This window comes from Hesperophylax consimilis, chromosome 16 (assembly GCF_061612785.1).
Source record: "Hesperophylax consimilis isolate HC1 chromosome 16, BYU_Hcon_1.0, whole genome shotgun sequence".
Classification (NCBI taxonomy): domain Eukaryota; kingdom Metazoa; phylum Arthropoda; class Insecta; order Trichoptera; family Limnephilidae; genus Hesperophylax; species Hesperophylax consimilis.
Window position 1 is genome coordinate 3401330 of NC_142851.1, and position 14715 is coordinate 3416044.

Consider the following 14715-nt stretch of genomic DNA (forward strand, 5'->3'; position numbering starts at 1 on the left):
TTCGTTCCTTTCCCGTAATTCGTGGCGTTTTGGTTCGCAAATGTATACTTACCATTAGTGATTGACACAAAGCATAGTACACTTTTTTTAATTTCGTTTATGTTGAGGATAAATTCCATTCTTCAAAATATTAATATGAAAACATATGAAACTGTTGGCTGATGTTGAAAGCCAATGAATCCACTTAGATTTCACTGTTTATGCCATATTTTTAGGTTCCATAAATTTGACACCTTATGGCAGGAGATCGCTGAAAACGTTTTTGCAAAACATGGCATAATATGTCGAAAAAACGCTCAAGTGGATTGCATGATAGAAGCATAACCTGGATATGTATGTATGTTCACAAGTTAGACAGAATATTTTTGTTTAATTACCAACAATAAATAAAATACAGAATAGAATTTGATTGATTTTTATTTTAGCATTTTTTTCAAGTTCACATATTATATTTACTTAAATTGAAGTATGAACACGTACCTATTTACAATATTATATATAAATGTATTATTTATTACAAACTCTGCTAATGTTTTATCGCACCATCGATTTAAAATGAGTTGAAATAATAATATTTTCCATTTTCTTTAATAATCATCGTAGAACATAAATTTCAATTACAAAAAGAGACAAATCATAATTGGGTTAATTTGAATATAATTCGGTATATTACATAGTACGACGCATCATTTTCATAACATTTTTACATCGAAATATGTAGGTTTGTATAAATTTGCAAATTAAAATATGAGATTTTTGATATGTTATCAACCTATTTCTATTTTAACCATCTTGTGCAAAAATTATTACAAGAATTTTGTTTAGATTTCCACATTTTTATCAATGTATAATTAATTTTATCAAATTTACAATAATATCACCAATTTAAGTGTTTTTTAATGAATTACTCTATTTAAAAAAATCTTAACGTAATATGAATTAATATGAACGTTCCTACTTAAAAATTAAAAGAATTGCATTTTCTGAATATTTATATTAACATACCTAATTTAAAATTATAAAATTTGAATAAAATATTTGACAGTATCAAAATCATCTGACGGCCCAGTCTTTTTAAAAATGAAATACATTATTTTACACACTAACAATAATTAAAGATAAATAACTACATATATATAAAGTATTTTTGTACAATCTTATTTACACTTTATATTCAGATTCTGGATAAACAAATCTATGATTGTAAATGCACCGATACCATATACCATAGGGGGAGAAAATTAATTCATAATTCATCACTTTAAACTAGACAAAAACCATGCTATTAATATTGTTTCGTTTCGATCCAAAACTCTAAACAAAACAGTTCTATCCGTAAGTTCCACGGTAAATTTTGAATTTTCATAGATTACACAATTGTAAAGAAAATAAAAGTGACTATCCTTACTATCCAGGTAGGTACTTACTTAAATAATAAATATTTTACATGGAAACCAGATCATTATGTTTAGATTTTATAAGAAAAAGTATACACGCGGAAAAAAATAAGTATTGCTAATTTATGATTCTCTTCAAATAATTGGTAATCCGGTTAAAACGGATTGCAGGCCTTAAACAAATGAATTAACAGGTTTGCTAATAAACTTTTAGTAAATTAAGAATATTTTATCACGATGTCGGAACACGTGTTCGAATAGCTCATTCAATACTTATTTTTCTCCGGGTATACTGCACAAAAAACGGTGGAAATACTGGGTACAAACAAATTAGGAATTCGTGAATTCATTTACCTACTAAAGTTTTTAAACAAATAAAAAATGTTAATTTTCTCATTTTGAAAAATTTCAATCCACCATATTTATTTAATCTAAAAATGATGCAAATAGTCAACTTTCCAAATTTCAAACACAAAAAAGGCGCTGTATAAATTATTTATATTGCAACGGTAGGTACAGGTTTTATGCTGAGTATAGACATGAGAAAAAACACGCTAGCCGAGGCACAAATTACGGGAAAGGAACGAAACAACCGCAAACGGTGTTTGCCATAAGTCGTGGTTCATCTCAGCAGTTTGGCTCGCGCACCCTTATGGCAGGTATACATTTGCGAAACGAATTACGGGAAAGGAACGAAGCAACTGCAAGCGGTGTTTCACGCCATTAGCGGTCGCTTTGTCCCCTTCCCAAGGTTGAGGAAGTTCGCGTGCATCAAAATGCATTACGATGTATACGGTATCGTTCGCACACGCCGCGACAGTTGGGAGACTTTTTGAATTTGTATGGATTTTGGTGACATTTCCGTCAAGGTGATAAAAAACTGTTGCTATTTCAAACCAAATATTTTTTTCAAAGTTCCCAAAGATCATCGATGTAATTTTTGCTGTTAAAGTTGATTTACGAGTGCGTGGATGGGTAAATTATTTAAAACCTATAAAAATGCCAAGAGGTCTAGGTAAGTTGTTATCTGCGGAAATATGTGCAAAGTAACCAAATTTAATGATGTTATTCCAAGTACCTAATCTCATAATGTCGATATTAGTCTGCGTAGATAATAAATTGTCCATGGCACCGATCAATCATACTAAGTACTAAGTACCTTCTTCTAAAATGCAGTGATTTTAACGCACAGTAAAATAGATTATTAATTTTACACACTTTTTTATCGTTCATTTAGAAATGCAAGCAATTTTTCCTTAATACACGGAGAAAAATAAGTATTAATAATTGATTGATAATCTCTTCAAATTATTGGTGATCCGATTAAAAACGGGATTGCAGGCCATTTCCTGATAAAATTTTGGTAAATTCCGAAAAATATATCGGAACACGTGCTCATGCACTTGCATACCTACTCTTTGCATATATACTGCGAAATGCGAACATATTTTTATGAAGACTTTTTCTAACATCGCAATAATATAAGTTATTAGTAAACCTGTTAATTCATCCGTTAAAGCCTGCAATCCCATTTTTAACCGGATCAGCGATAATTTGAAGAGATTCTTAATAAATTAGCAATACTCATAATCTCCGTGTTGATGATAGTGGGAACGTGCTAATATTAAAAAAATATATATATGTACTACAATAAATAGACGTAAGCGACTGTTGTGAAGATATTTAATACAACGCGACTTATTTAAAACAAAGCAAAACTCTGTGTAGATCTGGAGGTTGTTTTTTCACACCTATAACTTGTTTAACAGTAGCACCAGATGTGTTTTTGTAATATTCGGAGCATACTTTGCGATTTTTTTACTGAGGGAATTTCAAATAATTACGTTTTTAACTCGGCATCTGAATAAAGACTATATTAAAAAAAAACATATATTTTTTAACAGCTTAACACTTGAAGTGTTCAAGGATGGTATCTCGTCTGTAGAAAATGGAAATAAGGGGTCTTGTTTTCTCTAGAAACAGATTGCGATGAAAACACCAACTAGGTAAGTACCTTATACATGTCTACGCGTGCACCTACTATAATATGTAGAAAATAATTTAGAGGTTATGCAGTTACAAATTGTATGTCGGAAGTTAACAGGTCGCGTCGTTAGTTAAAATCGAGTAACATCATTGGGTGTACTAGAGTGCTAATATTATTAAAATGGCATTATCTATTGATGTTGTTGTAGCTGAAAACGATTTTTTATTTTTTTTTCGAAAATTCGACTTTTTCTATGAAGACTTTCAGGAAATTTCAGTTTGAAAATCTGAAAATCTTCATACAAAAAGAGAATTTTCGAAAAAAAAATTAAAAATCGTTTTCCCTTTCAACAACATCAATAATGCCACTTTTTGTTATATTAGCACTCTAATACCTACACCCAAAAAGTCACGAGCCGCCACTGCCATCATTTATAACGGCTGAGACGTAAAACACGGCTTGTGATTTTTATTATACAGTCGATATATTTACTCAATGATTATCGCAATACGTTAACGAAATATTTTTAAGGCTTTATTTTGGAGAAACCTACCTAGGTGTGGTAGGAATTTTACAAGTCCTTCAAAGCTGTTTGCACAGGCCGCCAGATAACCACAAAGGCGTGAGAAATTAAACATTATTATTAAATTAAACGCACTTGCAGACTAAAAATCGTAAATAAAAACATGGCGTCGATAGTGACATACACCATTATGGTGTTATATATTTTTTTTTGTATTAGGCAATTCACCCTAAAAAGAGTGCTATGTGTGGTGTTATATTTATATGATATGTAATAAAGGAAAAAACCTTACTGAATCAGAAAGGGTGAAAAATAAACGTTAATCTGTTGGAACGCATTTGTTGCAAATCACTAACACATTTAAATGACCTTTGAAAATAGAATAATGTTCGTAAAAATCACATAAACCATTTGTTGACTTCTTGCGAGACAAAAATTATTACCACTAGTTGTTACATGATGTTTGCAAAAAGTCACTAAATACGGTTTTTATTATTTCTTCCTATTGAATACAACAGAAAAGTTAAATTACCAAATAAAAGCAGTTGTAATCGATAAATACTACTGCAAAAAAGTTGTATTTGTTATTGTAACTGATTAAAAGTAATTAAAACTTTGTCGATTGTCTCAGAATCAACATTTTGTTAGTTAATGACTTTAGCAATAAGCCGACGATATTATGTTCTTATAAGACATTCTTTCTAAAAATAAGTTATTAAAGGTTTCACTAATTTGTAAAGTGATAAATCTGATAGTCGATGACAGTTTAGGATTGTTGTTAACGAAAGTGGCGCCCTCTGTTATTAAAAAAAGAGTTTTTATCTGCCAGTCGTGACGATTGTGATATTGTGATACTAACTGGAGATTCAGTCGCAAGGTGTCACCTGAGTTTCTTGTATCTAATTTCAAAGCACGTGTTCGCAAGTGAAAATGAAATAATTCATGCAACTGAACACATTTTACGTGATGAAACACACAAACACAATTCGTACCGAGTTGTGTTCTGTATAATGTTACAATTTAAAATGCAAGCCTATTCAGAAACAAGCTCGTTCAAACGCGCCGACGAATTATTTGATTAAATATTTCCAAAGTCTATAGACAAGAGAGTAGGTGAAATATTCCAGTCAATATTTACTGTGAACACAAAACTTCTTCCACTACCTACTGAGATTATTATTATTTATTAATTCAATATGTACCGACCTACCTACCGAAAGCAGAAATAAATACTCAAACAAACACGTTAAGTAGGTACTACAGTATCTAAGTGTATACCTATTGTGTATTATTTGACGGTGTTACGTTATTGATTAAATGATATTATTAAATTGATTGATTCATTCTACTACTGTTCATTCATGCTTTACGAGGAATTACGTTTACTGAATGTCTACATTTGATAATTACAACATCATATAGTATTACTACCAATATTGAATCCAGGTAAGTAGCGACTTCGCTACATCAAATATGTACAGGTAATACATCGTCAAACAGTAGTAGTACCTACCTATATACATCGTCAACATGATTGTTTTGTGTTCTTTTGGAGCGAGTAAACGAGCAATTAAATAACAATAATAATGCTGCTAACTTCCCTATCGAAAATAAGTTTCACTTTTTAAATAACTGGAATTAGTTTTTTCAACAGAAAAGTCATCACATTTTGATATGTTAAACAGATTTACCATTTATTGGAATAATGTCTCGTGACAATTTTAATCCATTTTCGAAGATTTTTTTCAGGGGCACCGTGTGAAATTTATGCGAAAACTAACCACACGCGTATATTGTATGCTAGTTCTAACAATCATAGTTTTACAAGCATCGTCATAAAGGTGTCAAGGCTTATGTGGTAAGACGCTGAAACACCTGCGCGAAGCCACAAAAAATAATTTTCGACAAAATCGTCACTTTGGTGTTTTTTCTAGTAAGTGCTTAACTAATCGAACGTGATGATTTAATGTGGCAACCCACGACATTGCGACGTTTTCAATAAATTCGAGTAGATTTTTTTGGTAATTTAACGTGAATTTAAATTAGGCAGGTAGTGCGTAATTGCTGGGAATTTGCCAACGAAATTGATGAGAGTTTATTTGAGGAATTTTGCGTGATAGTTGACAATGTATCTATCATGTTAGTTGATTCGTGTATGAATGAAAAAAAATAACTTATCTTTATTTATAACCCATGTAATCTAACATCAGAAAGAACGAAACATATAAAATCATTCTTATGGCTTGGTTTGCATATATTTTTTAAATGAAAGTTCATATTACATTGACGGGAACTTGTTGAATAGGTACGACAAAAAATATGCACGAATGATGAAACACGAGGAGCTAGAATACACTAGCTGGCTTGATTGAATTAGCACTTATTTAACGATTGGGTTATAAAAGGATTTTAAAAGAAGTTCCGTGGCGAGATCGTCAGACCGACAGACCGCACGCATCATAGACACTACTAACCGTGCGATGGTTTGTTCTTTAGTTCACTAATTAACACGTTTAAGTAATACCGGGAAACGACAAATCTTTGCTTCTTGTTCAATTCTAAAGGAGATATGTTTATGAGAGTTTCTGCAATAAACCACAATATTGATAGACTTTTTTTATTATTAACTGGTTAGTTTTGGAAATGAGAATTTCGCCAGACAAGTTGGCTACTGGGTATAATAATAACGTTGTTCTTTAAATCATATAAGCAAAGACCACACAACACTATTATTATATAACCTTTGCATTTCAATAGTGATAATTTATGAATCAAGCAATCATGGAAAGTGTAAACTCGTTACGAAATACAAAATTGTTTGCAGGGAAATGCTGTTAGTAATGTCTAAAACGTGGTTCTTATCAACCAGATATCCAAGTACCTAGGTACTTATCACAAAATTCCAAGGATTTATGAATGCACGACGATTATAGGAATTTCTGTGAATATAATTCTTCCAAAAATAAGTTATTCGCTGAAAATTTTACGTTACTAAAATGATTGACTTCAGAAAGCATTGTCGATTACAAAGAGTTTGATACGAAAAGCAATTTTACAACAATCACAAATCTTCGATGGATTTAAGAAATCTCTTCAATGAATGACGATACAGATCAATGGTGACAACGATTCGTTCTGTAGTAAAATACTTTGAATTGTAATGCATTTTAGTACAAAATCACAACATTTCCGACAAATAAATTGAATTCCGCACAATCAACAGAAAAACATCTGCAAAAAATAGTTTCCGAAGTAGATCTATAGATCAAAGGAAAGGGTGTATTATTTTTACGACGCTCGTAATTATTTTTTCACATTTCGTCAAAAAAACTCTAATTGAATGGTGGAAGAAGGTAATAAACTGCGGTGCGTGCTCGAGTGGAAGTGAGAATTGGAGGCTGCGAGATTATGGACCCATAGAAGTAAACCACCCGTGAGATGAGGTGAATGAATCGGACCCTAGGATGAATGAATGCAAAAAAATTAACGTCCCTTCGGAATTGTACCTTCTACGCCCACCGCATTGGGAAAGGGCCACTTGAAAGCAAGTCCTCGCACCGTGAATTAAGGCACGCGCGAAGGTACCTGCATAAATACTTTAAAAATGTAGTGTTCTGTTTTATCAAATTTCACGCACGTGTTTTTTTCTATTGATACCTGTATAATTTATCTATGTTTTTGTTTGTAAACGGCTTTTGGGCGAATTTTACCTACCTACCTAATAGCTTTGAAATCTTGTTGATTGCTTTCATATCTCGAGTAGGTATGATAATTAATAAGTACTGATCTAGACACTTAGCGCCGTGATTACAAGATGCAGGTAAAGTCGTGTGTGAATTAGCGATTAAGACTTGTTTACATTTAAATACATTCAAATTAAAACATAACATTCCTTTAAATTAGATGGGAATATCTACCGACAAAGAGGTTTTAATACACCAAAATAATATTGAAACTTTGGGTCACTTTATGTCATAATATGGGACGCGTTTTTATTATCATTATATTTCAAAATTGGAACAAATCGTGTGAAGAATTCAGACAAGCGATTAAGTACCTACCTACATATAATATTTTAAAACAAAATTATTTTAATTGTTAATTTCAAAGTTGGAACTGATTGTAACAAGAATTCAGGCAAAGCGATAAAGTAGGTACCTACCTACGTTTTGCAAATCTAATATTTTTTACAAGAAAATTATTTTAATTCTAAATATGAAATGTGTATTTATTTTGTTTAAATTTTAAATTTCATATACTTTCAAGGGTTTGCGATTATTGGCTAGCACACAACGATAAATCCTACTATAGTTATAATGATTATATCTATTTATCACGGATCTGCGCTAGTATTTAAATAAAATGCGGTGACTGTTGTGAAATGATGAAACAATTAACGGCGTGGATTTGCGAGAGTAGCTAGGTATATAATTAATTTGAAAACAATAAATACCGCAATTATGTTATCCCTTGAATGCATGGCTTTAAAAACTGCCTAACACACTAAACAGTCGACCTAAACACGGCCGTCATTCTGCTGTTACAGTATTGGTATGGTGTAGGAAGTACTAGAAAGGTAGAAGGTACCTATATAATCCGTTTGTTGAGCGTACAAATACGTTGCATTGAAAAGGCTGGCTATAATACGTGACGCATCTGACGAATCCTGCAATATAACGGCAGATTGCGGGATATTAAATAACGTGGGAGTAGATAATCCCCGAATCACGACCGATATTAAAAATTTCACCAAAGCTTTTGATTTGATTTTTATGACGTCATCGGAATGGCTTTATAGAAACATTGAAAATAGAAAAACAATCAGTAGATATACGTTAGTATCAGTAGAATATTAGCTGTGTCTGTGATTGTAAATTCCCCTTGAATGAACTCGGCTTTTTTTAAATACGTTTTCAATTTAACTGTAAATAAAAAAATAATATTATGTTATGGTTTTAACGTTCTTGTTTAGTCCTGTGCAATAAGAGCACTGTTATTGTTATTCTTTGTTTTTTCATCGCATTGTATAAACAGTACATTTAGTGTTATATTATTAGATCTGTATTGGGTAAGGCGCACTATACGAATAATTTTATGAACATGACCACTTATACTAAATTATTTTAAGTTTGCTGTAGGAAAGCGCACTTGAAGTGGAATGACACTAAAATGCGCTATATAAATGCTAAATTATTATTATTATTAGGTATTATCTGCCAATAATATCGGTAAGTAATATTTTTTACCAGAAAATTGTTTTAGTTCTATATTTGAAATGTGTATATCTTTTGATAGAATTTATTAAGGTTAAAAATGGAGTCAGATTTCGTGATTTTTTAAAAACCTACGATTTTTCGTTAACATGCACCTATCAATCCTACAATTATAATATCCCGTGATTTTCTGCAGGTCTGCGCTAGTACATTATTTTATGGATTTGATTTAGAATCTCGCTATTGTGAAACTCAATATAAATATGTTTTGTGTGGACAATATAAGTGCGGAAATATATAAAATATGACAATGTGTTGGGTATAATTTTATGATAACTCCGCCTATGCACAAAACTTCTACGAAACAGCAAAACTAATTATTTTTAGATAGATTCAAGCGACATCCTTAAAATATTACAACTGTTCTCCTGAGAAATGACATTATTATTCAGTCATAAAATAAATTATGTTTGAAATTTGGAAATTGTTTGACGATGTACCTACCAATATTTTTAATGATGCAAATACAACTGATACAATTTAAGAAGCTATTTAATTGTGTCTACAAAAAATGCAACCTTTAGGCTGCGAAAGCATTTGATTAAGAATGTATTTATATCCTATCCCATGGTAGCATTTAAAATAAAATATTTGATAAATATATTTTACGGGATGATAAACTATGAAATTATGACAAAGATCAATTCCAACAAAAGATAATGTTTGTAGGTAGTAAATAGAAAATCAGAATGTTTGCATAATTTCAGTACATTCGTGTTATTGATGTACCTATTTGATATCTATACATAGGTAATAATAATAAAAATAATAATATAAAATGAGAATGCTTAAAAATGCGACAATTTAATTTAATAATAGAAATTATTTCGACGTAATTAACATTACTTGAATTATATCTATTGAGAAATAACTATTTGTAACAATTTACACTTATGTTTAGTAATAATCGTGGTAAAGTCGTACCTTATTGTTTGATGTGGGGACTGGCCATTAAAGGGCACAACACTCTTTCACAATTATTTTATATTCACTTACTTATTAATTATTCATTGTCTTTGTTAATTGTTCATTCTCACTGTTTCAAAGTGTCAGTTTGTCCGGACGGAAGGGGGCGGCACAACGGAACTATTGCAGGGGACATGTTATATACAGGATCTGTTCACCGGAACAGATAAATGGCAATTATTACACACGAATCGATAACAACTAAACGAAAATGAGATTCTCAATCGAATTATGAAGGCGATTAGATTTGAAGTTATCGATAAACAATGATTTTAAAATTCCGTGCGAACGGATGTGTGACGATTTGTTTACCGAAGAGAAGGGACCGCGGTTTCCTCTTCCGTCAGGAGATAGAAGTAAGGTTATTGGAGCATCTTCTAGAAACACTCATCCCGCGCGCTCCGGAAGTACTCCGGAGCTGGAGGCATCCGATTATAGAGGTCCTTAGGCAGCCGCTGGGGGGGGCGGGCCTAGGCCAGGGGGTACTGTCACAAGGGCGGCGCTGGGGCGGGGTACAGGGCCCCCTGGTAGTAGTCGTGCTGCAACGGGGGGCCCGGCAGGGCTCCGTAACCGTAGCCGCCCATGTCGTACATCTTCAGGTCGGGCTTGCTCTCCGCGGGCAGCAGGCGGGTGATACTGAAGGGGTGGCTCGGAGGCGTGTAGCCCGCGGGCTCCTGCTTCAGCCCGTAGTGATCCAGCGGCAGGGGGCGCAGCTCCTCGCCCAGGCACAGCTCGGGCGCGTGCAGTAGCGCCAGAGGATCGTCCCCCCGCTCCTTGTCGCGGTCGTCCTTCCTGTCGCCGCCCTTGTGGGACTGGCGCACCGTCTCCTTCTTCTCGTCCTTGAACCTCTTCTGGCGCCGCAGGAAGCACCCGTTCTCGAACATGTTGCCCGAGTCCGGGTGCAGGGCCCAGAAGGAGCCCTTGCCGGGCTTGTCGGGGGTGCGCGGTACCTTCACGAAGCAGTCGTTGAAGGACAGAGAGTGGCGGATGGAGTTCTGCCAGCGCTGCTGATTCTGCCGGTAGAACGGAAACAGGTCCATGATGAACTGGTAGATCTCAGACAAGGTGAGCATCCTCTGCGGGTTATTCTGGATGGCCATGGTGATGAGCGAGATGTACGAGTAGGGCGGCTTGGCGTGTGTGTAGGAGCGGCGGTAGGACTTGTCCGCCCTGGCGCGCTGCAGGGCGGCGGAGTTGGGCGAGGCGGGGTCGCCCCCCAGCTCGGCGCGCCCGCCGCTCATGGAGCCCACGGGGGTCAGGGGCGCCCCGTAGCCCCCCATGCAGGAGCCCATGGTCGGGGGCCCGGAGTAGCCCCCGGCGGCCATGCACGAGGCGGACACGGGCACGCCGCCCATGGAGCCCATGCCGGAGCCGTATCCCGAGGAGTATCCTTGCGAGGGATGGGAGGGCACGCAGCCCATGGAGTTGACGCTGTAGGTCGGGGCCAGACCGGGACTGAGGGGCAGGCCGGCGCTCATGGCCAGCCCGTCCCCGTATGGCAGCTTCTGGGACAGCATGTCGGCTGTCCTCACTCCCAGCGCATCACTCGACTAACAAACACTTCGCTTCCGACTGTCGCTGTCGGCTGACTGTCACTGACTGTGGCCCGTGTTTACAGAAGGACGCTCTGTTTGGCTTTGAGCCAGTTGGATATCGCCACTCGCAGCCGTCCGGGCGCGGACCCGCTCCGTTGCCATGGACACGGCCCCACTCCCTCTCCCCATTGGCCCGACCTGCCTTGGAGGCGTGCCTATTGGCCCCTCCCCTCCCTCCTCGCCGCCCCCACCTCCCCCTGTCCGGATCCTGGCGACGCCAGCGCCCTTGTCCCGCACTTCCCGTAACTTATCATTTTATCCGGCCACCATTCGGAGGTACGCAGAAACCGGATTAATTCTGAGAAAATACATCACCGAGACAACGAGATTAAAGTTCTACAGAGCAAATTATTTATGCAGTGAAGTAAATTAAAGTTGAAATTGAAAGGAATTTGTGTTTGTTTACGTTGTTCTTCAATATAATAAAAAAAAACTACCTACATGGTTTCGTAGCGTAGGTTAAATACCAAACGTTTCATATTTTGTTTAGTACCTATCTTGTGTTTTAGACTAGAATCATTTTAAAAACTAAAATTAAAAGTTAATAATAACGCTTCGTATTTTTTACCTAGAACGTTTATTTTAAGTTAAAACTGCCGATAATATTTATTGTAACTATTTCCACATATATGATAATTTTCCATTCATTTTAATTTTATCGATTTAATTTTGAAAGAAACTTAACTGATCAATTTGGTTTCTCAGTGATTGTCGTGAAGATATGTTTTGTGGATACACCTAGGTATATAAAAATAGCGAAAGATTAGAAACACAGTTCGTCAGTTACTCTTTTGGCCGCCTGCACAGAATAATTAATACCTAAATACGTAGGTGCCTACATACCTAAACTGTTACTTATTATAGGAGTGCGATCTTAAATTAATAGGTACCTATCTACCTACTTCATTTCATCTGTCGATAAGTAACCTACTAATCAACTAACTAACCATCACGCCTTTCCATACATGAGTAGGCAGAGAGGGTGGACCGAAAACCACACTGTCTTAGTACACACTATTTGCTTTAATCACATTCATACATCGTATCATATATACCTACCTCATCGTGATTCGAAAAGCACTTCTTGATTTTTTATTTTTTTTTTTATTATTTAATAAATGTTTACATGTTACAGGCTAATTCCCGTGTTGTGGTAGTTATACCTACATGAAATAATAATAAAAATAACATAAAAGAACTAAAAAATACTATTTTATAGAAAAATAAGTATGCAAGTATGAATCATACATGAAATAATAATAAAAATAACTTAAAAAAACTAAAAAATACTATTTTATAAAAGCATAAGATTAAGAAACATTTGATTCACTTGATCGCTTCAAATTATTCGTTTTCCTGTTAAAAATGGGACTGTGGGCATATTACGAATGAATTGAAAGAGTTCGTAACAAAGATTCAATTATAAGCAAATGTTTTATGCGGACGGTGGAACACGTGTTCCATTCCTTTGTAGCATTCCGTGATGATATATATTCAGAAAATAACACGTGCTCTAGATATATTCTGAATGACTAATATTGGTACTTTTTATCATATTTCTCCGTGTAAGGACGTAGTTTGTGTTTTTTTATAAATCATTAATTCGTGTTGTACCTACTTATAAATATAATGTTTATTACTAAGTGACGAACCGCTTGAAACCATCAATGGAGTAACTACCTACCTAATGATGAAAATGTAGATCAATGTGGAACAACAGAAGATAAAATAGTATTTCGTTATCAAGATAGAACACAGAAAAAAGAGATAGATTTGAACTCTTGCAAGATTGCAAGAGAAAACCTTTCTATATATTATATTTGTTGGCGAAATATTGTCATCATACTGCAAGGAGCTGCTGTTGAAGACTAAGCTAACAGCTAAAGAAAACCAATATCTAATATTCTTTATTTAAAAATAACATAATCCTTACAAAAAAAACACACCACTCTTCTAAAATAATCGACATAGAATGTCGGCAATTTACATCTAGGTATACCTAAATATAATCAGCTCAATTTAATCTTAACAATTTCTTCTCAGATTTAAGTACCTAAAACCTTTTAATGTGCGAGCCGAAAATATCATGCTTTCCAGTACGGGTTTTGTGTAGGTAACTATTTTTACATTTTTTTAAATTCTTTTCTTCTTTTATTAGATTCTTATGTTTTTCTTGATTATAATAAAAGTAGGTGGCTAGATAGTCATCCATTCAATTAATTATTTAAAATCACTAGGAATGATAGTGATATATTTTTGGGGTATTTTGCCATTTTGCGCTATTTATTTCTTTAGCCAACGTTTCGGAAAGCATTACAGTGTCCATCATCAAAGCAGATGTATGAATACCCTGATGATGAACACTGTAATGCTATCCGAAATGTTGTCTAAAGATTATACCTACTGTAATACTTTTGGCCGTGAAAATCTCAAATCACATCTCACTAGATATGATAATGATTGGATCATTTTTATAGCGCCATTTTCGTGATAAAATCACCTGTCAAGGTCGCTGGATATAATGCGTTAACGATTTTTTTACCAGCATCGTCTTTATTGTATTCACCTGACTTATTTTTATTTATTATTATAATATACGTGTTTATTGTTATCAATTATATAACACCTAATTTAATTCCTACCCAAAAAGAAGTCGTAAACTATTTGCTACGATACGGCCCAAGCTACATAAAGTAAAATGAGTAGGTATTGCTGATTTATTAAAATTTTCTTCAAAGTGTTGGTAAGCCGGTTAAACCCGGGTCTGCAGGCCGCTTCCTGAAAAACTTTTAGTAAATTTGTAATAATATCGGAACTCGTGTCACCTAGGTTCGTCTTAATAATATATAATGACGAAATGCTAAAATATAAGAATTTTTATGAACACGTGTTCCGACATCTTGTCAATACATTGTATTTTACTAAAAGTTTATCAGGAAACCTATCAATTCATTCGTTAACGGCCTGCAATCCC

General features: G+C 34.7%; 1 protein-coding gene across 1 annotated transcript; it reads right to left on the reverse strand.

Annotated features, from left to right (window-relative positions):
* Window positions 1–513: 513 nt before the first annotated feature.
* fkh (fork head box protein) lies at window positions 514–11788 on the reverse strand. The gene has a single exon (XM_089640818.1). It carries the CDS (start codon window positions 11661–11663, stop codon window positions 10635–10637), a length of 1029 nt encoding a protein of 342 aa, XP_089496944.1. The 5' UTR covers window positions 11664–11788; the 3' UTR covers window positions 514–10634.
* Window positions 11789–14715: the final 2927 nt, after the last annotated feature.

Excerpts from the sequence above, each read along its gene's own strand:
- fkh (XM_089640818.1), bottom strand. The coding sequence starts at position 11,663 with ATGCTGTCCCAGAAGCTGCCATACGGGGACGGGCTGGCCATGAGCGCC.